At 43.9% G+C, this 27,551-nt stretch overlaps 1 protein-coding gene across 2 annotated transcripts in view; it reads left to right on the top strand.

Annotated features, from left to right (window-relative positions):
* LOC116851081 (splicing factor, arginine/serine-rich 19-like) overlaps positions 1 to 27,551 on the top strand; it is a 164,387-nt gene that overhangs the window by 102,497 nt on the left and 34,339 nt on the right. For both annotated transcript variants that reach the window (XM_032830121.1, XM_032830122.1), the window contains 2 exons: positions 18,333 to 18,452; positions 24,106 to 24,241. In XM_032830121.1, coding sequence (XP_032686012.1) covers positions 18,333 to 18,452; positions 24,106 to 24,241 — 256 coding nt within the window. The remainder of the gene's footprint in view (positions 1 to 18,332; positions 18,453 to 24,105; positions 24,242 to 27,551) is intronic.

Consider the following 27,551-nt stretch of genomic DNA (forward strand, 5'->3'; position numbering starts at 1 on the left):
ATATATATATATATATATATATATATATATATATATATATATATATATATATATATATATGAAGAAAGATTATAATACATATTCTTTCTGTGTATAAGCAATCATGTCTTTTGATACATGGACTTCTATTTGGCACCACTCATTTGATATTTATCGAATTTTCGCGTGTAACAGGCACGCACCGAGATAGATGCGTGTCTTCTCACCTGCTCCTCGCCCTTCGCACCTGCTGCAACATGGATACCCGAAACCGCAATGCACCCCGCTGACGATCACCATGGGAAACTATGGTGCGGCGGTGAGCAAGGAAGGCGAAGGGTCGTCCTGTAATAGTCGTCCCTGCGGGGCGGTCATGTGGCTTATACTATACTCTACGAGGAGCGACGTTCGTTCACCGGGCCTGGCAGTGCGTGCCGCTACATGACGTTGCCCCATAAATAGTCGGCCGGACGCCGGAATTTCCATTATATCGCGCTCCCGTACGTAGGCGCCATAAACAATATCATCGAAGTACGCGCCGAAACGGGACTCCCCCATTAGGTGTTCGCGTCGTGATATTTATTACGGCCGCAGCCATTGTGATTCGACCGGATTTACGAGGTTTTTTTACTTTCTTTTTCCGTGCTTCTTTTTGTTGCGAAAAAACCGCGGCGGAATTGTCGGGAAGTCGCGCGAATTGAATGGTGGAATTAAATCCGCCGCTGGAGTCGCGGTTCCTCTCGGGAGTGACTCCCGTCGAGTCAGAGCGAACGTTAAATCGCACCACACATTTATACATCCACACATACACACGCGGAGTGTGACGTTCAACGTCACATTCATTCAGCTTCCTTGATATCGTTTCGTTGACGCGCTGGTGAACTGCATGCCTGAAACGTTGGAGAACCCCGTGTTGTGCGCGCGCGTGCACAGTTACGTTGCAGTGAAGGGTGGCTTACGGCGGCTGGCGTAATTACGTTCAATTAAGTGGCCGTGCAACGTACACGTAATACCACAATGCGCATCCATCCCGCCGTATAAATGAGTAACGGAGTTGTACACCCATCGTCCATTGGCTCGGTTATTATACGTCAGCGATCTATGACAACGGCCTGAATGGATACTTAAGTATTCGCAAAGAGTCATAAAATCATGATTTGCGCGAACCAACGTTTCCTGTGGCTGGCATAGTATCGATGTGTATTACCGCAGAGACCGCTCGATACAATATTCACGTAAAATGAGGTAAAACACAATTATTGAGATCTCCTTAGTCATTTGCATTCTAGAAAAAATCTGGGTTTCCACACCATCAGCATTGCAGTTAAACTTTTCGCTTGCACTCAGTAATTCCAAAGGACAATATTGTATCTAATTATCAAACTAATTTTAATAAAACGCTTCAAACCTTGAAACAGAAATAGTCTGTCTTGTCTTCTTTGCATGAAAGCAACGTGACAATAAATCCTTGTCTAAATGTAACTGCCCATACGTGATGGATAGTCATATTTGGACGATTTTGCTTATATTTTAATAACTATTTTGTATATAAATATTATATAAGGATAATATTTTTTCTTTTAACTAAGGGTTGTATCTGAAAATGTGTACAATATTACAAAAATTTTGTATACATCTTTTTTAAATCAGTATGTGAAAAGTGTGTCGACTAGACCTAATTTTCTTTATTTCACTTGAAACGAGTTTTAAGTAATGACTATTAATAGGGAACCTGTGAACCGCTATTGGACACAAGAGAAACCAAACTTCTCCAAAGTGTCAATGACTAAGGGGAATCAATGATTGAATGTTGTAATCTACAAGTGAATCGACGCAACAATGAGGTCGTCGGCTTTTATCAGCGATCTACTGATATGCGTTTCGCCAGTTGAACTACAATAAATTGATGATCGTTAAAGTTCAAGCTAACGATCGATAAGATACGCTCTATCGCGCTCACAGTGGCGAAAGTTAAACTTGGCAAAATTGTTCCGTTTCAGCAGCCCTCAGCACAAACTAACAGCTTTACGATTGCCTCGTGAAATGAAGTTTCGGGAGTAATACGTGGCGGGAAGTTTTCGGAGTTATATGTTTCCCCGACCGCAGGTGTTGATGGCCCTCGCAAGCGGCTCAGTTGCTCGCAGTCCGAATATTTCATGAACTCGAGTAAGTCCTTCGTCGCCCTACCGTATGACTCATTCAGGAAGAGCCGCCTCAAACTCGCCGCGGGCGTGGATGATTACCATTGCGGAGGTGATTAATCGCGTTTCCTCGCGCGTCTACTCAGTCCTCTCTGTCAACTGGCACTCCTTATATCTACGTTTTTACATAGTAGACACCCACGTCAATTTCATCTGCAGCCAAACGACATAGACCGCGACTTTTTCAACAAATTCCGCGCGATTCACCAGCGAATTGTCGTCTTTGTTAACAAATACGACCAACCCCGACTTCACGATCCTTTAAGATCGAGAGAGACGAGTCTCTCCCTCGGGAACAAATCATGGGGAACTTGTAAGCCGGGCGGTAAGGCGAAATATTCCCCGAATACACCACTATGTCGGGGGTGGAACCGTCGCGAGCGGATACAACGACACGCCTAGAGGGACCCACGGCGCTACGAAATCCAAAGATGCGATAGAGATAATTACGTATTCATTTTGCGTAAAGGCAGAACGGGGGTTCACGGTGACGCGAAATATTGCGTCGTTAAATTTGCATTAACACATCAATATATTGTCGTTTGTTTTGGAAACAATGAATAACACATGCGAGGTGCTAGATACGTTTACTTTGAGTTTACTGAATTTACCTCAAATATTGGAAATTCCAAATTAACAGTTACGTGGACACAAGTTAGAGATGTCCTGTTAATGCTAACCTGCGCTCTCTGTGCATTTCCGGAGGTCAGAATGGCATTTCACGAGCCAGACAACGTCTGTTTTCCCAGCCAGAGCTCTGATTGTAAACTGCTTTCGTGCATGTGCATGCATTTCGCACGTTTATGCCGTCCACAGTACTGACTCAACATCGGCGACCTTTAGCATAAGCGCGCAAACTCACCGGCGGCTGAATTAGCACCTCCAACGTCACGTGTATTGTTCCAACCGTATCCCCGTATTGTAGGGCTATTCAATCTGCAATATCTATTCGAGAGGCGCTTCCCCGTTCGATCAACAGTAACTAAATTGCACAACCGTACCGTTCGAGTGTGCGGAATGCTTTACAGGCGCTTAATTGGAATTCACAGATAAGTTGCTGAATACCTTTTAATCGATCTATTATTTCTACCTTCGTTCGTTACTCGAACTCGTGAAATGGTTTTAAAAAGGGCTGCGGGTCTGCCCCCGAAGTGGTTCGTTTCGGTATAATATTGAACGAGTTAAATCGCAGGTTGGTGTGTGGCAGCGCGGCCTGCCCAAATTTATATTCCGTCAGCAGTCCATTTCCGGCGAACACCCCATTCGATGGAACTGCAAACATGCGGTACAAATCAGCACGGGAAGCGCGCTTTATGAGCCCGCGATGTTTTCACCTTTCGGCACAATCGCGTATCGATTGTGAGCTCTTGCAGATAAAGCAAACTGCAGTTTGTAAGTACCCCCGTCGGAGAGAAATGCGTTGCGACTACATTTTAAATTCATCTTCCGAACTGGAGTTTCCGTAAAGATATCTGCAAAATCGTGCTTGTCCCTTATTCTCGATGGATTTGTTTACATCGCGATGAAACTTGCAGCGGCGGCAGAGTCTTCCTCTCTCTTTTTCTTTCGACAATAATTCGTATTTACGAGTGCAGTTCTTGAGATTTGGTCATGATGTTAATTCATTGTTACCTCGACATTGTTTGTTCGGTTGTTTGCGAGGGAAGATCCTAGGGATTTCTCGGCATTTTTCACGTTTCAAGTGGACCTTCAACGGCGCGCCGGTGCAACGATCGATACTCGGCGCTATTGTTTTCCGATTATCTACGGGTCACTTAGCGAGATACAAACGTGTGTATGTATATATATATATATATATATATATATATATATATATATATATGTTGTAAAAATAAATTTTTGGATATTTTCCCGATCAGCGTGCGTAAAACGCGAAGAAATACGCTCGCCATCGATGAGAACGAGATTATTTAAGAGAGATGTTTCTTATCGCTCTGTCCGGGAAACTAATCCCGCTGGAAAGGAATGGCTCAGGTTCCGGCCGTTTATTGAAACGTTTCGGCGTTCTCCTGTTTCCGGCGCGCAATCTTTTCTCGAAGGGATGATCAGGCGGACAGCGTAACGGGCCAGTTTAATTTATTTGTCGTCATTATTACGTCGTGATTAAACTCCGGCGAGCCGATTGTTCTGGGGCCCTGCCCGACGGGAGTCTAACTTTCGGTTTAATTAAAAAAACGTGATCACTGTTTTCAGAGATCCTCCGCGCCATCCCTCGGCCCCTGCGCCCTCTCACCGTATCTCCCGCCTCTTCTCGACCATCGGCAAAACCCCTTTCGAGCTACCCGACATTTCTAGCAATCAACTGGAAATGTTTTTCAACCGATGCGTCCTCACTTGGCGAATATTATCTGCGGACTAAGGGGGTTTTCTACAACCCAACGGATTGCTGCTTTTTCTCACCTACTTATATAATGAAATTAAGAGGATTATAGATACGATAATACAATTGTGTACTGCTTTTTTACTTGGTTGTATGAAATTGCAAATGCTTTTACAGAGCGAAAGTACAAATGTCAATATATGGAAAGGCACTAAATAATATATCAAAATTTAAAAAATTGTGTTATTTATAAATTTCTTTCATTTTCAGTTAAATATATGATGAAGCAGTAAAGTGGCAGTGTTTCCATAAATAATCAGTGAGCAGTCACTGATCATCGATAAAATACTCCTTTTACTGATTCAATCAGGAACATTTCTACTAATTCACCTTAACAGAGCAGATGCCAAAGTTTGAATGAAAACTTTTAGGAGACAACATTTTCTAGGGATTGGTAATTACATGAGAACAATCGATTTTGAAATGATTTTTTTACCATGTTATCAATATCGGTATGTGACACAAATAAAGAGCGAAGTCAGGTTAATTGAATCGACGGCTCGCATGCAGATCATAGGTTTCGCGACGGAAATGAACTCTTTGCTCGGTAAATAGTTAGGTACCTTGTTAGCGAGTTAGCGTGCGGACGTATTACTACTAATGTGTACGGGCACGTACACCGGCTGAGCGAGAAGGGTTACATTCGTTTGTTGGAAGGTACATGTACACGTATATATATTTTACAAGGGAGTCAACGGGATCGCTAACAAGGTGACCGCAATCTAGCCGGTACAGCACCCAATTAGCAACGACCCGGGTCATCCCAATTCCAGAAACCCTTAAAACTATGGAATTACTCCTCACACGTGGACACGTTTTCCGAAGGTCCAGAACTAGCTGGTGCCAGCTATCCTTCCCTTTTCTCATCTTCTCGTAATCGTAATTTGTTTTTCAATCGGTACGGCCTAGAACACCGAGCGGCCAATCGTAATCCGCGTCATGCGACGTTGTAGACAAGTCAGGGGTTAGATTCGAGCAACCCCCGCCGTATTCCTGGGGTGGTTACGAGAGATACGATCCGAATAGAAGCTTCGCATCCGCAGGATGGTCGTTATACGTAAAGGGATCAAATCTCTCCCCTCTCTTTCTTTCTCTCTCTCACTCTCTCTCACTCTCTTCGTGTGCACATCGTGTAATGCCGCGTGATGTATGAATTTAATTAAGTAATTATACAGAGACACTGTCTACATTAATCACCGCCCCATCGGTACTCATCCGTCTTCTCTGTTCTTTCTTCGCGCCCTCGACGTGCCTTCACGGGACTCGCCGGATTTCGCATCGCCACAGAATTTCCACGCTGCGGTAACATCCCGAAAAGTTCCTCACTTTCACCACCCCTCGACGTCCGTCTTAACAATGTCCCATGTTCTTTTTACACCGCAATTAACGGACGGCAATTAGTCATGCTGTAATTGTAATTTCTTTATCCCATAAATTGATGTCTGCTTTGTACTCGGTACCCCAATAACTCTGAATATAATAGGGATGATCGGCATTGTTAGAACGCTCATAAATTACGACAGTTCGCCAATACAGAGGATAGGGATTTTCTTGCGTTTCTTGCGTTTCTTTCGTTTTCTTTCATTAAATATTTATCTATTGCCATTCTGTAAAGCTTAATCAACTCTGGAGTTTAATTATGCACATGGCATTAGTAGATAATAGAGAGTAAAATGCTTTCTTTGTCTAGTTATCCAGTCGGTGGGGAGAGCCAAGTCTAAAGATGTCTATGTATAGAAACAGATGCTCATTTTTCTCCGACGTTGCGTCTTACAAATAGATAAACGAGCTATGCAATCTGTACAATCAACTGATGCATCATGACTCATGACAATGCTCGGTCAGGCGGAAACGGCGGCCGTATCTGTGCTAGTATGTAACATCTAGTACATCGGTAGCACCACCCCTCGCAGCATTTGAATCAATTACTGCCTTGGGGCTCTTAGGCAGCCCGATCCCGTATTACGAACGGAGAGTCCGGCGTAAAGTGAATTAATTAAGTGTCGGTAGGTGCGTACGAAGGCACGGACCTATCCGTACGTAGGCTCCGGGGCATTCGAGGACGTATTAGGACACGTCGACGACGGGGATCCGACGGCGAATCTCGTCACCCAGCATCCCTCTTCCAGACTGGCGATCAAGTGCGATCGTCCGATTGTGCGGCTTAATTGTTACCGCCAGTGCCGCCGTGTCGTGAACCGAAATTGCTTCGCTGATAACGCCGTTATCGCCGAGGACGCGATTATCCTCAACACACGAACACACACACACACGTACACATGACCCGTATACACGCAGAACATCCCCCGCGGAGTCTCCACGAGGGAGCTGCGTCCACGGCTTTCTGGACACTTGTAATGAGACTTGCACCCAAAACAATGCTCGGACTTTAGCAATAGAAGTTTTAACCATAACAGTGTATCAAATATTCAAAAGAAAGAGATCATCTGATATAGACGCATGCTGGAACTATTTTTTCTCTGTTTGGAGATAAGAACTTGTAAAATGAAGATGTGTTTGATGTATTTTGAAGCGAACACATTCGGGCTTTTAGGAGCCGATGCGTATACGTACGTTTAGAGAGACACGGAGAAACTCTGCGTTGCGGTTCGAAAGGGACATATAATTGAGACTAGTGGCTGTGGCTCGCCGCAGACCTGGTGTTAGGCATTCAATGTTGCGGCGACGTTTCGAAAAGTTTCGGGGCGCAGTGTGGCGTCGTTAGCCCGATCCGTGTTGCTGCGGATTTGTACGTCAAAATTCAGCGTTTAGGCACGTCGCGTTAATTATGCACGTATGCGCGCGTGATGCGTGTCGATTCTGGGAGACTGGCCGGCCGACCGATTGCGTCAGGGGGAGAAAGTCGGGGGTGACGTGGAAATCAATGTTCGTCGGCGCGTTCATTTCGACGGGATCGTGTTTGCCTCGCCAGTCTGACGCACAGCTCGAAATCTGCCTAATGCGGTGGGACAAGAATGTTCTACTCTGATTGTGTACAAATATTCCGCGTTTCCAGTTTGCATTTTTTAAAAGGAGAAGAGCCGAGCATAGAACAGACGTGGTAAAACGCCTTCAAACGTTTTAATAACAGCGTTTCGATTGATCAAGACAAGAAAATATTTTTCTTATAATTTTTAATACTGTAGACGACTGAAAGTGATGTTTTTATTTATGGCTTCTGTTCACACGCTTAAAAAACTATACATACCTTGAATTATCGAGCTTAATTTTAATTTTAGGTTGTTTTAATATCAACAACTTTATAATAATAAAATGTAAGTTTTTTTTATTTTCATACTCGTTTTATATTATTATCCTATTTTCCAAGATCCTTCTCCTTGCATCATGTTAAAACAAATATTATGTTCTTGATCAGTTCATTTTTTTCGAATGGTTATGAATATACTATAAGGTATGTATTAGCTAAATCACACTTTTTGACAATTATTGATGCGACAATTATTACATTTCATTTTAGAGCTTTCGTCTAAAACAAAAAAGTGAGATGAGTAAGTGAGTGACAGAATATTCTTCTGAAATCTTTATTCTAAATCTTTATTCTTCTAAAACCAAAGTATTTTAAATACAATATTAGAATAATAATCTAAGCACAATATCTTCATTAAAAGAGCAATAGTCTTTTGGTCAAAGTTTTTAGCTTAGAATTTGAGATTATAGGAAATAATATCTTGTAACTAGTTCTTCTTTTTAGGTGCTAGAATATTCTCCTTTCGGTTTTAAAAAAATTGTATTGAGGATGTATATGAGGATTTCACTAAGAGTTTATGTTTTTTGGATGTATCACTTATACAAGATATAATATTCTCGATTGACTTTTGTGCAATATAAAGTCATGGTAATGAGAAAGAGAAAAAACTCTTACCTCATCTTGCGACCAAGCAGCACCATTCTTACCGTCTGTCTCTGGCAGCAACTGGCGCAGCCTTAAAAAAAAATGCCACTCATTCTCGCATAATCCTCGAGGTACCCTCGTTATTTTGCGGTACGTCGCAAACGTTTGTCATGCTTACCAATCTCAAATTGGTCTCGTACAAGCGGCTGGATAGAAAATATCGTCGTAATCTCACGCGTTTGTAAACTGCCTCGACGCGATCATCCGTAAAGCGACTGCGGCTAAACTCAGATTAAGCGATATCGGAAGCATTTACGATTCAACGTACTCGCTGAAATGCGGAGCGTTAACTGAGATGGATGATTGTCAATTGCTAAGCGATGATATTCAATTTCGCGTTAAGCTACGAAAACCCGTGGATATCGTCTATCAAATTTTGCAGTAGAAATTTCATCAGCGTTTCAGCTGTCGAACTATCGGCAGAGATGTAGCAGCGAATCGCATTGAGAACATTCAAGTACCGTAACAAACATTGTACGAATGATTGGTAAATATTTTCTGATCGATTTTTGTATTTTTCTCTGACAGATAGAAGTGCAATCGGTTAAAAAATATTTGTCAAGTATAATGTCTCACAGATTCTTGAGAAATCTAGTTACTTCAATTTATTACAAAAATAATTTATTATAAATTGTCAGAGAGACGTGTCTCGCGATATAGACATCTTAGTGGAGAGTACATATACATGTATCAAATGGCAATAGAGTGTTCGTGGTCGAACGGTGCCGAGTGCGATTCGCCGCACGCATTAGCTTGGCTCACTCGGCGGTCACGTAATCCTTCACCGAGTGAGAAAGACTGGAGACTCATCCAGATAAGAGTCAACCGTCGTTAACAGCGAGGGACCCGTTTTAATCCAGATCAACGTCGACTAATGTCGCCGGAAACGAAGCGCGTCAAATGTACCGCGAGTTATTAACGAGGTTGGCTTCCTTAACGCGAGTTTGCGTTTTCGCGTGACGCGAGCCCGAAGGGTTTAGCCCTGTGCTCGGCGAAGTGCAAAGACACGATAACGCAAAGGGATCAATGTTGCGTCTTGACTAAAGACTTGAGTGTCTGCCAGAAGCTGCGGAACGGGCCATTGTAAAACAGCAACGGTTAGTAATTTCGGTAACGGCGGCGTGGCGCGAACTTGCATAATTTGCGCGCGACACGTATGTCGCGTGCTTGGGTTTTCAGTATTCCGCAATCTCAAGTGTATATCTCGCATTACATGTAACCCGTCATCGCGACGGTACAGTTAATTAGAAACTGGGAAGTTACGCAACAACAAGAAGAGATACCGCGATTATTGCACACACACGCGCGCGTGCATGCACAACGCTCGTGCAACTTCATGTCTCCGCTCACGTTGGCTTTGCGCAAGAGAGAATGGAAAAAATGTTGCAGCAAGAGATCGCGTGGCATTTCACGACGCATTGTTCGAGCAGACAGAAGCGAAACGCAGGAGCGCGAATTCGTTTTAGACCGCTGTCTACGGCCGATCGTGACGAGCGAGTCTGGGTAGGCGGGATTTTAATAAACCGGAAGCTCATTGTGCGGGTGTTCAAGCGTCGTGCACACGCACACGCGTATGTACACGTACATGCATGCACAATGGTCGCCGGGAAAAGAGGATGAATGTCGGCGAGCGCGCTACAACGAAGAAGCAGGGTAAAACGAGCATGGGGAGGGTAGTCTCAGCCTTGAGGGATGCATTGTTGCCGCGCCAGTGATTACGGCTACCATATGTATCCTTTCTCCCATTTGTGACAAGTTCATGACGCGAGTCGTCGGAATGACGGGGCTCTGGAACTTATTACCGTGATCCTTCTATCGACATAATGCTTTCGATACATTTGGGATAATAGACTTTACTGTGGGGGTGCGGATACGACGGAGAGTGCGAGAGTTGTTAGAATTCGAGTTGGAACACTACTTATCGCGTACATACGATAGATGTAAGGAGATGATCCGTATACACATATACACATATACAAATATATCGCGTGGCATAAGTATTTCGCAATATTGCAATTAGACTCACGAGATATCCGCTTATTAATCGTGGCAAAAGGTGATAAAAAGATGCAAAAATCTGACAGAAACTCGTTATAGAAAGAGCGAAAAGCTTCGATTTGCAGAGCGCTCCAAAACAAGGGTCGAGGGTCGTCGTTGAGCTCCGTTTAACAAGAAACAAGGGTGGTCGGGTGCCGGTTCACGGAGAGATGTCTAAGACGACTTAGAAAGCAGGACGCTTTCTCGCCGTGACGGTAGCGCTCCTGCCGCGTCTTTTCGGAAAATTCAGCCAAAGGGGCTCTATGATGTTGCAGCGGGCTGGGGTAGTCCCAAGGAGGAACTTCTAAAATCAATTAGCAGCCCCTTAGGCGATGGGGTTCCGTTCCCGCGACCGAGGAGGACCCTTTCCATCATAGGATAAGGGGTGATAAGGAGGGGACGACGTTTATCCCAATAGAGAAACCGGTGGAACAATCACAGCGCTCCCTGCGACTATGAGAGAGAGACAGAGAGAGAAGGAGAGAGAAAGAACGCGCGTCGCGGGGGTTGGAAATAGTGCGTACGTGCAGGTATCCGCGACGGTCTCGCCGATTCGACGCAACCCTTTTGCGCTGTTTGCAGCTTCCCACGCCGTGGGTGTGCCGGATTATCTCGCAAGAGGGTTGCTTGAATCATCTTAGTATCAATCATTTTTAAGCGCCGAATTCCGGAAATGGATTTATTGGGAAAATTTTGGAGCATTGAACATTGATAGTATTAGTTAAGTAGTATTGGTTAAAGTAGCGACATAAATTTCATTTTTAATTAAATGATACTTTGCATCAAACTTTTGTATCAGAACTTTTGCATTTGAATAAAATTGTAGCTTTACTTGGCGCGCGAAGCTTGTTAATTGAATTCTGGAAGTTTTCTGGAAGTTTTTTAAAATTATTTTCTTTCTTTACGTGAATTAAGAGTCTTGAATTCTTACCGTTGTAATCTATTATATGCAAAATGAGCGTGAAGAGAGAAAAGTGTCTAAATCGAAAGAGTCGTTTTGTGGGTTAATTGACATTTTAACGCGCTACAGTCCGATTGCCGGGAAAAATTAATTATTTTTGCGCCGAGGGAGCAATTTCCACAGCCGTAAAGTTCTATTGTGGGGAATCCACGCGTTTCATTTCGAGTGCTGTTTAAACTTTTACTCAGAGGGTCGCCCGAGAGAGCGGCGATACGTTAAGCGGTCCAACATTCTACCACGTCCCGGTAGAAGTTTAACGACTCCGTTTAACACGCGTACTTGAAGTTGCGTGTCCGACCAAGTCTATCTATCGGCGGAGACACGTCGGCACGAAGTCGAAGTTTCAAGATCGCAAGTTCTGTCCTTGGCACGGTACTTGTTCTAATTGAGCGTCATGAAAGAGGATCTTCTGGCCCTCCTGGAACGTCAAGAGCGCGAAAGTTGTAGGAAATCAGTCGCGTCTCTTTCTCGAAACGCGACAAACTATCCTGAAATCTACAAAGTCACAAAGCCATAAAGGATATCTTGCGAGATGAGAGAAAAGTATCACAATTACACTTACACAAAAGTATATAAAGAGCGCGAAACTAAAGAGAAACACGCAAAATACCACTCTATTTTACGTTTAACACAGTGTTACTTATACTCTCTTATACTTATACTCTCTTACACACAGTATATATTTATATTCTTTTATTTCGCTCTCGTATCACTGTATTTTTAAGAACATGCGTGTCTTCTTATACATATATCGTGCGTAAAGAAGCTCTCTTGACCGTTCGCAATGTAAGAAAGAGGAAGAGAAGCTCAGGGAGGTAAGAAAGATGAGGTAAGGCTGAGGAAGGCGAATGATTAGGGACTGTTGCGCCGACCCTTAGTCTGTCTTATTGCTAGGACCCGTTTCTACTCGTTGTACAGCGTCCTTGGGGTGCCCCCTTGGACTTGAAGCGAGTTTCGTTCTCTTTGAGCAACCTGCCGGACCCTTCGTGACCCTACAAGGGGCTGCAGATACGGCAAAAAGGGCTACAGTCCTTCGCTAGGCGTTTCTGTTCGATCATGGAGGAGAGAGGAGCAGAAGAGGTCCACGGCACATCGAATGGACCGAGGGACATGCGGGAGCCTTAAATGAAGACGAAAGGACACCCAGATGCTGCGGTTGCGACCCTTAAATTGTGAAATCACGGTATCTCGCGTCTTTGTATCTTCAAACGAACGTATCGAATCGATATTGTCGGCATTGAGTGTCGTTGAAAACTGCGCGTATCTCAGCTTATGTATACGAGAGACCAGGACACAACTACAAACTGTTTAGAATTTCGATGATAAAAATTTTTAAAACCCAGTCTGTCTTACTCGAACTCTCGTGAGAATTCTTATGAGCGCACGTTTTCGTTTATTGTGACACGTCGTAATTGTTAGACGCATTTTTCTTCGCAAAATCGGTCAGGCCATCAATCGCCACGTAAAACGAAATCCATTAACGCTTCTCTTGGGAGAGATCTGTTGTCGCAATGTGAGGAGAGCGCGACGGAGAGATCTTTTGATGATAAATTCCAAGGACGATGGATCCCTCTTTATGTGGCTCCCTTTTATCGTAGCAGCCGATTCGTAGCCGTCCACATGGGCGCGATTTTAGGGTTCAAGGTTTCCGTTCGTCATCTTCGCGAAGATATCGAGGGATTTTTCAACTCGTCACCGTCGGATTGCCCCGGGCGCCGTCTAACGTAACGAACGGGGATGACGAAAAAAAAGCAAGAGAGTACGATGCTTAGGAAAGAAAGAACGACGAGCACGTTTGGGAAATACACGATGAAGATATCGGGTCGTCGCGCACTAGCGACGTACGTTGCTATCGGAAAAGGACATTGAATAGCCCCAGGTGAATTCGCTATCCGTGTTCCGTCGGCGAGAGCGGAGTTCGTGAAACTTTAACGTGTTTATCTCGTAGCGTTAGAGCGAATCAGATCGTCGTAACGTGGAAAATGAGACGAGCGAGTCCCTGAAGAGACTGCGTGCGACTGGCGCGTACTTTCGCTCGTCGTCAATCATAGTTAACTCTGTTCATCGATCTTTAGTCCCCTTTATGGCGTGCTTTATGGTTTGGTACGTCCAGCCGGAGAGAGAGAGAGCTCTGCTCTGTCTCTCAGCGCTCGACGACAATGCATTGAAGAATGCAGTCACGGCGACGCTCGAGTTAACGAGGTAATTAAGGCGAGCGTTTAACTCACGTAGAGTTGCAAGAGCTCGTAGCTCTTTGCTTCTTTTTGCATGCTTTCGCGTAACCTTTAGAAGAAAACGAACTGGCTACTCGAGTCAAAATTTCGAATCGAAATCCTACCTCAATATTACTACATCTTTAATATATGTTAAATGTGTATAGTAGATACTTTGATACTTTGAAACTTGTGTCAACCTCTTTTAACCTTACTTAACCTACTAGCTTCGCCAAGAAGTTTTCTTGGAAACTTGCAAGTGGCATTTGGTGCGTTTCTTGCCATTTAGAGGCGCTATAGGATTTCAGTTTCCATGTATATAAAACACACGCTACTTCTTTAGAATATATAAATGTTAGAAAGTCTAGACTAAAAGCAGGACTAGAATTTCGACACGCGGGTATTTGTCAAACGGGATGCAAATTCGCTCTCTCGAAGCGTTAGAGGCGCGCAACTCGCCGACAGGCATTTAGGGATTATATGGAGGCATTGGCCGGGACCCTTAGCTATTCAAGTCGTATAACCCTTGCCGGGTAGGGTTAATTATGTCATCGTGATCGATCTGTTTGTACAATTCAGTCGCTACACTGCGCCGCGATTTAACCGTGCTTTGGATATAATCGAGAGTGGGTTGTGCCGTGAGCGTCGGTGTGTTGGTGCTTCAATGTCGCGGCGTCCACGTGCAAACGAAATTTCATAGTACACATTTTAAGGGAGATATGCATTAAACATCGTTCCCCTGTGTGCGCTTTTGTGCGTTATCACTCTTAAAATCGGATTTATGAGAGAGCGCGAGCTCGAAATTCTCTGTACGGAGGATGCGAAATATTTAATGAAGTGAATTAACGCGCGGTCGCACGCGATTTCGACGAGCGGTTATGAGCCATGAACGACGAGGTCGGGAATGTCCAAGTTCCGTGGAATAAACATTCCGTTCCCAGCCCGCGGTCCGGCTCTCGCAATCGTTAATATCACTTTCTATTAACGTGGCTCGAACTATGCCGTCGTAACTGTGCGGAAGCATTCTCCTATTATACGAGATTATTGATTAGATCACCCCGGCGAAGTACGCCACTTAAGGGAAGCTTATAAATTATTATTGTTATTGTAGAACGTAATCACATCGTGCCGGGGCGCGCTTTATCGTTCCGACAATTTGCGCGTGACCTTCCCTGCAGCCGGCTGGCTTGGCAGGGATTAACGATCGCGGTCTCGCACATCGTGCGTGTCGCGCGCGCGAAAAACGGAGCGCTCGATGCGAGAATGACCAGGCCGAAAGTCGCAGGCAAATCGCGAGGAGGGCCGAGCTGCTCCCCGCGGGGCAAATTTCCGATTTATTCAAGCCCGCTCCCGAATACTTGGGAGCCCATAAAGAGAATGAATGGGATTGTGGCGGTCGCCGCAATGCTCAGGGCTGCTTTAGGGGTTCATGAAATACGCGCTCGTCGCCCTCGTCCTCTGCTTCTTCCTCTCGCTCACATTCACTCTCTCGATCCTTCCTTCCTCCTCTCTCTATCTATCTATCTCAATCTCTCCCTTTCTCCTTTCGGACTTTCCCTACTCCTTTCTGCTCTCGCTATCGTGCCCGACTCCCTCTCCTCGTTTATCCCCCAATGCGCTCTTTACCCTCTCCCGCCTCTTCTCGAATCGAAACTCCTCGCTGCAGGGTGGCCAGCGGTATTACCATGAATTTACATAGCTTCGCTTCGAACTCCGAACATATTGCGGCGCTTTGATTTATGTGAAACATTTGCTAAATATTCCGGCTTAATCTCGGCCGCGCAAAGCGCCGCGTTCGCGGGAAAACGCGGACTCGCGGATTTTCCGCGGCAGGGCTCGCGCGGAACGTTTCTTTCTTCAGCGCAGTGAGCACACAGCGCGATGGGCACTTTATAAATGTCGGAGCGTGGAGAGCCACGTGTACTTTTCGACCTCACTCAATAACAAGCGCCTGGAAAAATTCACGCGGCGTCGGGAATTTACGGGAAAACAAATCATTTTGGGGAGACATCGGGGATCACGGGAAAATCTATTTCGGTAAACTTTAAGGCTTACGCGCGTTGTGATTTATAGTCGTATCGGCTAGATACGAGCCATGAGTCACGTTGTAACGCGAAATTCATGAATAACTCATAGATCCCATGGAATACAAATATAATTATATCGGGTTTAAAAAATGCTCTTCTTTACACGCCGTCCGCCGATATTTTGGGAGTTGAGACGCAACACGATGAACATTCCAAATTTTTTTGAAGTAGAATCTCACTCAAAACAAATAAAAAATGCTGGTATTTTCATTTGAGGAAATAATAAGATTGTTCTATCACTTGAAGATCGCAAGTGTGAATGTATCGCTCAGCTCAGAGTGGATTTTTATTATAAGGGAATGTTTCAGTCGATTAGAATAAATATGCTTCAGCGACGGAGGAACAGATTCACTTTTCAATTTCGAGTGAAAAGATTCACTCGACTATTAAGCATTCACTCTGTACGAATGAAAAATCTCGAATCATTCGAAGTGACTTATTTTTATTATAGTTTATCATTTATATAGGGTTCCTTAGAGTTAAATATTATAGTTATTTTTATTATAAAGAGAGTATTTTTATTATAATTCCAAAAATCAAACAGGACTTGATAACGTCACTTTATACAAACCAGATAACTGACTGGAATCACCCTGATTAGGATAAATATCTAGTCGGGTACGTAAGCCCGCAATTTTGACGTAACATAGTTAAGATTCAAGTGACAAGATTCAGTCAAGTTCAGACAAGTTAAGATTCAGTTTATGACAATGTGAAATGTGATCTTCGACCCCCGCCATCGGCAGACATTGACGGTTTTCTCGGATTTCCTCTAGTGCACCTTACTGTGCCGTTCTCGTTTGCATTTGGCTTCCTCGTGATGCCAACCGATGCGCGACTCTAGTCTAGAGGTAGTGTTCACTCCGAAGCCGCTAAAGTACGTAAAATTACACCGCTTAGCTTCAATTACATGTCTCAAACGCGGCGAACGAATAATGATCTATCTTACACATACAGTCGGGGACTAATAGGTTGTCTGTAATTTTTGGAGTGAACTCATCCTTTTTGTCCAACGAGAGCATTCTCCCACTGGAAAACGAATTCTCCCATCATTAGCTGCGGCAGAGAAGTCTTTTTTCCATTCATGGTGAATGTCATCCCAATCGATTTCTGGTTGCCACTAGATCACGCGCAACTATATTGATGTAGTTGATGCACCAAAGTAACCGAATCGTATCAACCATGTAGGAAACCGGAGCTAGATGTCCCATACTTCAGAATGCTGCTCACGACTAAATATTTCTGATTATGTGTATCATATATTTTTTCCCCATGTACAAAGGGATTTGCCAGTCAGTCTCGGTATGTGAACTGGTAAAGCTGTAAAATCGATTTTTCTACCCCGCGTTACCTCCGCCCGCTAAGTCCACCGGCCGTCCGTGTCATTCCTCGATGGGCACGAGAACGTACCGATACCCTCCGCGGCTATTTCCGCTTCTCCGCGAAAACCGGTCGATCCTCATCCTACCTCCGTTGTTCCCCGGCCGTTTTTTCCTATCTCCGTCCGTTCTTTTTTTTCCTCTCGTGCCTTTCTTTTTTTCGTTTCGTTTCCCACTTCACATATTCATACGGCGCTCTTTTCTCACAATAAACGCCGACCATTTGCATGTGCGGTTCCCGCGCGGGAGCGAAACTCCCTTCGCAGGGCGTCTGACGCGCGGGGGCGAGCGACGCGCACCCCCGTGGACTCTGTAACCACCCCCCGAGCCTCCGGCGCGATAAGCCGCCCCTGGGGATCCGCGATTGTCTCGATTTATATGCATGCACAGACGTAGGCGGCAGGCCGTGTTCGGGACTCACCGTTCGCGTGTACATCGGGGCGGGACGAGAGGCCACGCATCGATAGATCGATTCTCCGACAGACGGTAAATATCGCTGATGAGCTGGTCCAGTCAGCGTCGGCGGGGATTTGAGGGCGCGCGGGGACGCGGCCTGCTTACCCTGCGATTTGTCGAGTGGCAGAAATCCTCCGCCGCTTGATGCCGATTGCTTCCCCGCGTATCCTCGTTCGCCGGCCGTTCTTCACTCTTTTTCAGCAGTATTTCAAATCCACCTTCTGTCCCCGAGCGAAGGTGGTGCGTGCCTCGACGGCGCCGAGGGTAACTACCGGGGGAGAGTAACAACTGGCTTGCTTAGTTCCGAGGATTTAAACGAGGATAATTTAGTTGCCGTTGGAAAGCGGAAGCGCGACTGTTATAATGATACAATAATTCAATATTATAACGCTGCAGTAATAAGTGGTTGTCGCAAGCAAAAAGAGCAATATCCATCGGTAATTAATGGAACAATAAAAGCACACAGTTTTCGAAACTGGTCGCGTAACTGTGATGAATTATTTAAAACATTCGGCCAGAGTTTTTCGGTTACTAAAGTTTGCGTCATTTGATGAGAATCGTTCTTTTGTAACTTCGAAATTCTATTAAGGGAACGCGAGGAGTGGTGAAAATTCAAGAGAAGATTCCCATCGGGCGACCCAGCTAATTGGAAATGATAATAAGCGGGTAATCGATGTACATCGTTTCTTTTGCTTTTGCTTGCAGGTATCACTGTGCGACGATTACAGTCTGCCCGTAGATTTTGTGAACAAGAGACGTCCTGCGAGCGCAGCAGCTGCGACTTCCACGGTGCAATGGATGCTGCCGAGTCCGACTGTCGAGAATGTGAGTATTTGATACCGTATTAAAATTTTCCATAACGAAATTAATAGCGATTTCTTCGTTTTTCATTCATGGAACCATTTTTTTCCGCAGAATAATTTCTCTCTCCTTTTCTCTCTTTCCCTTCCTTCCTCTCTCTCTTTTATAACATTCAGAAATTCTACGCGCTTGTATATTGTGAGACCCAATATTACTATACTAACACAACACTTAATACGATATACATAATTCAGATATGGGATAGAGAGCGCTGCATATTCAGCGTTTGACATGAAAAATTCAATTAAGAATGAGAGGTGCAGTAATAACTCACGCATAATGCTTCATGCATTGTGGCGTTATTGCGGTGATGATAAAACTTTATTCACCGGAGCCGCGCGTTTATCTGCATTCACAGTTCAATGAATTCTACGTTAAGCAAACATCCCGTGTTACGCGTTTACGAGTCCCCACTGTGGCTCATTCCCAGCCCGAAAACTTTATCGATATTTTACACTCGCGACGTGCAATAAATCAAAAAGGGGATTATGATTTTTGCAAGTAAGCGAAATTCTTCGAATAATGTATTTATGCAAAGTATAATATTCATATAAACAGTTACATTGCAGTTAAAAAAGAGATTCAGTTAAAGTATCAATATTAACACAAAATGTTTATAATTAATATTTCTGAAACGTCAAATTAAAGTATGTCTGTATTGCGCTAAGAGATATTATTCAAATAGACAAGTGTACATAAATCAGACAGTAACTCTACTAGTAGATTTGCAAAAGTTGCATCTCTCATGTAAGCAGCTCATATGATACTTTCATTTTTTATTATTTTATCACATAAATGTAGAATATTGATTTTTTCTTTGATTACAAAATTTTATAATAATTTTTACTGTAAAATTCTCTTATTGTGAGTGTTATTTTTAGTAAGTTCCTTGCTGCATCTAACAGCTTACATTAATGCACGGTATAAATTTAATGATTAATTCAATACAGTACATTTGCTTCATAGATGCAATTAAGAAAATTATGAAGTCTTTACTATATTGATTGTCTCACGTCGTAATAATTACGACAGTCTATCCTTGCAATTAATCGAATTAATTTCAAAACGAACACGTTACATGTACAATATGTTCATCGATCGTTTTAGGGTGAATTCACATCTTAGCAGAAAAGCAGAAAGCAGAAGAGCAGAAAGCAGAAGGGCAGAAAGCAGAAGCCAATCGGAACTCGTGCTGGTGATTAGGTGGTAGTTAATAGTTTCTGTTTTAATACCAGCTCAAGATCTTTGGCTTCTGCTTTTCTGCGAAGGTGTGAATGCGCCCTTATGCACACTCGACACACGCTGCGCGCATGACATCACTTCCTGTGGCTGAGCCGAGTCCTTTGACCGGCTAACGATAGTATTGATATTTTCGCAACGCGAAACTGGTCGGGGAATCATTCGAAGGGAGAAATATAATTACAGTGGTGACAAAATACCCCCCGGGCGCGCGAAGGGCGTTGGGGAAAGGGGGTTGGCGGAGTGCGAAGGGTGTCGAAGGGTAGCGTGAGAGGTAATAACAACGGACGCGAGCGCAACAACGACGGAGAGCGTCGTTGGTAGAGCGGAGAGACCGGTGACTTCCGGCGTTGCTTATAATTGCTCCGGCACTCAGTTTCTGGAGTCCGGGGTTGCCTCAAGCGCTGCGCATAAACGCTTTGCCAGTAGAGATATAACATCGCCTCGGTGCGTTCCGCGGTTATCTGAAAAACCTGCTCGAGATGCGCTACTGTTATGAAGGAGTCGTAACAGTAGTGCGTAATAGTAGCGCGTGTTATATCTGATGAGAGCGGATATATTCAGCAATTGTAGCGCGTTAATCCCATTAGTGCACTGTGAGAAAAAATATCTAAGAAATAGTAGATACTTATTCGATGAGCACTAATAACATATTTACTTAAAATTTATATTTATAAAATATTACTATGAAGTACCTTTCAAATAAGAAAATATATATTTTCTTAAAATCTCAAGTTTTTCATGAAAGCAAATATTTATTATTTATTTGTTTTGTATATTTTTATTCTATATAGTTTTCTTTGATTTACTGTCGCGTTTGTTGGCGCGTTAGTGCTCGTTATCATAATTATCATCTTGGCGCTTGATTACAAACGGACGGAAACGCGAAAGTCGCGCCGCGCGATTGTCAGGAGAGTACTCGTGAAAGAAAGAAAGAAATAAATAAAGAGGAAGAAACGTCGCGAGAGCGAGGGGACGACACCTGAGTGTACCCGGACAAAAGTTTCTTTCGCCTCGTTGTCACCCCCGCGAAGAGTGCGCCAAGTGTAGCGACGCGGCGAAGGAGGAGTGTGACAAAGACAGAAAGCGGGTGCCACTTGACTCGAGAGGGTGAATCGTTATGAGTCCCGCTTTCGTAAGCCTTACTTAATACTTTAGCGCTTTATTTTATGCGTGAGATCGCCCACCGGTGTCGCTCGCATTTATCACTGTAACAAAGGGCTTTAGTGCGCGAAACTCTGGCCGCCTTCCGGGAGTTTGTCTGTGTGCAATTGCGGATCTCCGGTATTTTCCCTCATCGATCTGATACTTCCCTCATCGATCAGAACTTCGATCATGCGATTCTCTGCGCGAAGACGACGAAAAGCGCGATTCATTCGCGCTCGGTGCCGGTGGCGGAGTAACGCGAGGCATCGGCGGAATGCCAGAGGGAAGTCGTCGCCATTTGTACCGGGCCGTATTCACCGGAGTAGCGATTAACTCACGGCGAGCAAAATTACGTCGAAAAGTGGGAGTAATTAATTCCCGACACTCTTCGGAGAGGGAAGTCTGATCGTGACGCTTAGAATTCCGTAAAAAAGAAATTGGCTCCGAGAGAGAAGTTGACGTCGAGTCTTTTATGCCTCGTCTGGAAGTGAAAGTGATTGATACTCCTCGCTGTTAAATGTACTTTCACGTGCGTCTTATCTGCATTGTTCGCTTTTCTCGCGCCCTCCTCCCTTTCTCTCTCTCTCTCTCTCTCTCTTATTGCGTCTTCTCTCGTTTAACGCCATTATCTGCATACTATTAATGGTGCATTATATTATGGTGGATACGGCAGTGGGAAATACCGACTCGTTCCGCCCAAAATTAAGAGCGATCGACGTCGGCGACGTGACGTTTTCTCTGGAGACCAGAGTGCCGTTCTATGTAACGGCGTTATTTATGTTATGAGCTGTATTGCCATTAATACGGCTCGACATTTTGCAAGGACGTGATGAACATTAATATTTATGTCTCGAAGAGACATTTCAGCACTCCGTTCTTCGAGTATGATGAGCTTCACTTCCTAAAGTTCTTAGAGTCTTTGATTCGAGTGAGAATGATCACTTGACGATTCAGAGGGGAGAATTCATTCTATATGAGTGAAAAATCGTTTGGATCCAAGTGCAGTGACAAGGTGGTCACTATATCCTTTGAGTGAAGTTTCACTACAAAAAACTTAAAGGGTACTTCTCACTTTTGCACAGCGGTATTCTCTACATGGAAGGGTAGCGCACAAAATAAAATCCCGCGCATTGCGCGTAATCCCGATGTGTTTTACCCAAACGATCATTAATGGAGTATGATAAAGCCACAAAGACTGATCGTTGCGCCACCAAGATCCGTAAATACTGTAGAGTAGGGCGATTAGGCTGTCTGATAATTATGCTCAATTATAACGCGGTGACCAAGTAATCGGATTAAATCCCGCGATAAATCGAACGGCATTAACGACGTAGCACGAACGCGTTGTGATTCGCCATCAGCGCCATTTGCATACGACGGCATTGTGTTTGATATAATACTTTTTCGCGTGCACACATGACGCCACGAATCCCCTTCGCGGGATTCTTCCTCTCTGTTATCGTATTTTTTCGTCACTCTGGGGTTGGATTTTTCGCGAAAATTTCACTGAACGTTACATTTATTCGCGACTGTTCGTTTAATTGAATATATACATAGAGGGGGATCAAACAATTCGCGCACAGAGGAAAATCCCGCCGATTCAGGACTATTCTGCATTTATTATTTGTCGTTGCCCTCAATATTGATACGAATCAATCTATTTACTTATCCGTTCAATGAGACGCGTTGTTAAATCCGGGCGTTTTCACTCGTCGGATCAAATCCATCAAATTCGGCTCCTCGCCGGCATTTCACACCGACGATTCCGCGTAATCGTTTCCGCAACCATCGCGACATGCGAATCCGTTGCACTCGCAGAAAGTCGAATCACAGCCCACACACTTATCAGATTTGTGACAGTCGATCGAGCGGCTGCCTCTGCGTGTCTGCGAGTCGCTCCCCTCTTCCCGCCTCTGTAATTTCCGTATAAACATCCACGAATTTATCTGTTCGTCAACGAAAGAGGGACCGCGAGGTGGCCGAGCGGAGGGCGCGAGATGTTGAGGTAAGGTGGTTGGAAGCAATCGACTTCGTCGTCGGAACAGCCCCTGGAGGCACACAGGGCCGCCCAACTTTTGCAGGAGAATTCCAATTTTGGGCTCTTTCAATTTAAGGCTACTTGTCTTCTTCCCCGCTGTCGCCTTCTCGTCCGTTGCGTATCGCAGGGATGTCTGCCCGTCTCGCGCGCTGGCGCCTTCCTCGTGCTACACCCTCTCCATTTGTACTTTTCTCTGTCACCGTATCCTCGATATAACTGCGAACGAGACGAGAGAGAGAGAGAGAGAGAGAGAGAGAGAGAGAGAGAGAGTGAGAGCGGGAGAAGCCATTCTCATCGATCGGCCCTCTTCTCTTACTCGCAGATCTGCATTCCTCCGTTTACCGCCGCCGGGATGTCGTTATTACTTTTATTATCATTGCTATCGTTAATATCGTCGAAGCGCCGGTCGCGTAATCGCGAACCGGGACTGAGCTCCTTCCGCAGGAAATACGACGGAAACCCCTTTCTCCTCGCTCGCGACGATGGTCGATTGAATTTAGAGTCAAGGGGAGAGAATTTACCTTTTCCCACTCTTTTTCCCTCAGATTGCGAGCGTCGGCACGAATGTATCGCGCAATTCGCGGCACGTTAGAAGTACTACGTTTCGAGGGCTTGGCCACGTACGGGATATTAATGTTTGCCGTCATCTGGCTGATTATTTGAGCGCCACGTTTAATCCACCGGATACACGGTCCGGCAGCGAGAACGAATTGCTGTCGTGGTTGTTTTCTCTCGAAATAACGATCATCATTTAGGGCACGGCTGGAGAGGCGTGCGCCCTTCGAGACCCCGGCCGAGGTATTACCGCAATTGGTTGCATTCAGGACCAGGAAACGACACCGGGTTAACGATCCTCGTACTCATTTGAGTGAAGCTAGTTTCGACGAGATAACCCTTCCCGAAGGCATTCCCCGCAGGAACAAAGTCAAACGTTCCTGTGCGAGAACAGTCGAGGCAGCATGCTGCCGAATTAGTATTGTTATAGCAGCTCAGGCTAATAATAGTACTATACCAGCGTGCGCGTTGTTCCTACAATATTACGCACGATACACGGAGAATGGGAATTACGTATAATGGCCCTTAATGGGAACGCTCGAATCGATCGCGATTTCAGACACGAACACATGTGCGTGTCGCGCGAAGCGTCTTTCAGACGATAAAACGGAAGGAAACGATCTGCTGTTCTGTTTACAGGCGGAAGTCGAGGTTGTGGAACAATATAGCGATCCCAGGGACAGTAAGAGTAAAGCGTACGTGGAGCCGGGAGCGGAGTCGTCCCTGCCAACGATTTACAGCAAAGCAAATCGCAACTACTGTCGACCTTACACAGGTAAGATCCTACCACGAGTCGACGTCAGGCGAAATAACGCGAAAGTGTAATTCCAGTTGAGTCGTATAAGGGCAAACTGGGTTTAGAAGTCACAAAGCTTATATCTCAAGTAATAAATGAAGCGACATTCTTCTCTGTAGTATAGGTGGCTTGTATCACGTTAGTTGAATGTACGAAGTGGCTTTTAACAGAAACATCGCTTGTGATATTTGCAAACGCTTGTTTCTATTTTTATTGATCCGTCAGTTTTGAAATTTCTGATCGCAATCTCTCTTTAGTTGTAAGAAATGTTATGTAGCTTTCCTGCATTTAAAGTTAACATTTACTGTGACATAAGTTATAAATATAATCTTTTTTATTTCAAATTACTACAGATAATTAGTTGATGTAAATCAAAAGGGATTAGTTGTCACACGTTGCGAGTTCGTCACGTTAGCTATGATGTGAATTACGCAAGAGCATGGAAGGATACGCAATGATGTATTATGTTATACATATTATAACAGTGAGTCTATGTAAGGTTCTCTAGAAAGATAGACAGGAGCTCAAAGTTATTTTTACAAAATTTATCAGAATTATTATTCTGATAAATCTGATAAATGATATGATCTCAATTCAATGTACTCTAAACACTAGTATTATACTATCTAAGCAACCTAAAACAATATGACTGGTTCTGGCACATGCGCAGGATAGATCACAGTGCGCATGTTTAGTGTACTTGATTGTAAGATATCAGTAACATTAAAAAAATCTCTTAAAACTTTAGAACAGAAATAATTTGTCATGTTTCCTTTACATGAAAGACATGTGACAATCAATAGGTATGGGTCGCACGACTTTGCTTATAACTTAATATTCGCTTATAACTTTTTAAATATATAAATATATATAAGAATAAAATTTTACTTTTTTTTTTTAATTATACCTATATGAAAACGTATATAGTAAGAAAAAATATCGCATACCTTCTTCTTTGTAGTCAGTATGTAAAAGGTGTGACAACCAACCCAGATTCCACACACTAACAACTGCTGCGCGTTATGTGAAATGCATAAATAACACCTCTTTATTCCGAGGAACAAAAGGGTCCGTGAAATATTTCATGTAAACTTTCTTGATCCCGAATTAACGTACTCGCATGTTTTTTCAAGAGTTTATGAAGAGTATATCCGAAGATTTCCAATATCTCATTTCTATCGATTTTTACACTGCTTTCCCGTTGGATGTTCTAATTAAGAAGGTTGTAAGATTCACAAGTACTGCTATCCAAAAGATACACTCCGATTTCTTTCTAATTTGGCACAAATGTAGAAGTACAACAAATATTTAGGTCATATTTTTTCATTTTGGCTCACTTTGAGTTTTATGGGCAGCTTATAGCTCTTTAATGTTCTCACTCCTATCATTAACAAGTACAACAAAAATGCATAAGAAATAAAATTGAATACAAAATATAGTTAAATAATTTTAACAAAATCGGCATAGCTGAGATACGAACCATTCTAAGTTTCTTTAGTCGAGATTCCAATCGAAATATTTCAAATCTGTGCTAAATTAATAAAAAATGCTTTGAATCTCAGCCAAACTGAGAAATTATTCGTATAAATAATTTTTTTCAACTTTTTATATGTTTTGTTTAAACATTTTATTATTTATACAAATAATTTGACACATTTGACTTTATATTCATAATCAGCAAACCAAAAACGCCTATATCAAATAAACTGCTGAAACTAAAAGTGGACCAAAGTAGAAAAATATGACCTAAATATTTTTTGTACTTCTACATTTGTGCCAAATTAGAAAGAAATCGGAGTGTAACTTTTGGTTAGTTTTACTTGTCAGTGTTATATTTCTAGTGACACTTTAAGGGGACTTTAAAACATATATAAAAAGTGTCAACTTTAATTTCAAATATTTCGAATAGTCAATCTTTTTTTAGTCAATTGCATAGACAATTAGATGACATTTTAATTAAAAAAAATAAGATAATAAAAATAAAAAATAAAAAGAAACGTGTAGTGCAAGTTTCAGTGAATTTCTAACAAACTTTGCCTCATAACCTCCTCAACATCAGTCTACGTCTAAGAAAAGTAATTATCTGGGTGTGATCAAAGCGTAGGAGACGCTGGTTTCAGCAGCGACACTCAATATTAACGAAATACTGCGACTCTATACATTGATTGATTACTGATTACGGCCTCGGCGATAAGTTTCGGGATAATTTAGTTAAGCGAAAATTCCCATGGCGGGTCACGGATTAATGCGGCAAGAGCTCGACGTTATGGCCGATACTACGACGTACGAATTATCGGGGTAACAACTTAGTTAGCGCTCGAGCAAGGGAGGGAGGGAAGACCCCTCGATAATTGAACGGTACGCACAGGTTGGTCGCGAGTGGCTAACGGATTAATCGACGGAAGCGCGGGCTGAGATATAGGGGGATTCTTTTTAGCGGCCGATAATGCTTACCACGAGGTCGTCGCGTTGCTGCTTCCGATCGGGACTTCTGCGTAAGCAGAAGGAATCCCTTGGCATATTTTCTCGGTAACCCGGGCAGCGCTGCTGAACTTGCCGCTAACGAGAGTTTCGGATTAAATTCCTGTCGGAGCGTATCCTCGGGAAGGAATGCTGCGGGTTGTGATTAACCGACACGCTCGTCTCGCGTGTACGATCTCTCGTGCGGATTCGCACAAGCAACCCCTCGTCTTGCGCGCGCGTCACCGAGTGTTCCGACACTCGAGTATGCAGATTGCCGTGTAACACTGATCCCGAGTAAACACCAGGCCAAATTTGCATCCTTACCATATTCATGGGCTTTTAATTCGCGAGTGGATGCGGCCGGGATCAACGCAGCGGAGAGGCTTGTGCAAAGGCTCGATTACCATTGGTAGGATAAAGGAGCGATGTGACCTTTCGATCTGCGCTTTCCCAGGTACTCTCTCATTACCGCAACGTGACTGTTTTACCGAATTTGTACTTCGCACGTTATTGCTCTCCCGCGGGCAAGCGAGCAAGAAGGATAAATCCATTCCTCCCCATGACATCTAAAATTAACTTTCCTATCTCTGTCGTCGGGTACATTCCAGGTTGAATCTCGCACGGAAATCTTTGCAGCGTGGCGTTTGACGGCGTTATGAGATTAACGGTAAATTGTCGCGCGCGTGCCGTTCGAGGAATGTCGCTTCTTCAGCGGGAATTGAATCAGCAGCCGCGTCGACGTTGCGCGCCGGGGTGAATGTAAGAGAGAGAGAGAGAGAGAGAGAGAGAGAGAGAGAGAGAGAGAGAGAGAGAGAGAGAGAGAGAG

The sequence above is a fragment of the Odontomachus brunneus genome, unplaced genomic scaffold, assembly GCF_010583005.1.
Source record: "Odontomachus brunneus isolate Ranch 3 - 2012 unplaced genomic scaffold, Obru_v1 Obru_scaffold_165, whole genome shotgun sequence".
Classification (NCBI taxonomy): Eukaryota; Metazoa; Arthropoda; class Insecta; order Hymenoptera; family Formicidae; genus Odontomachus; species Odontomachus brunneus.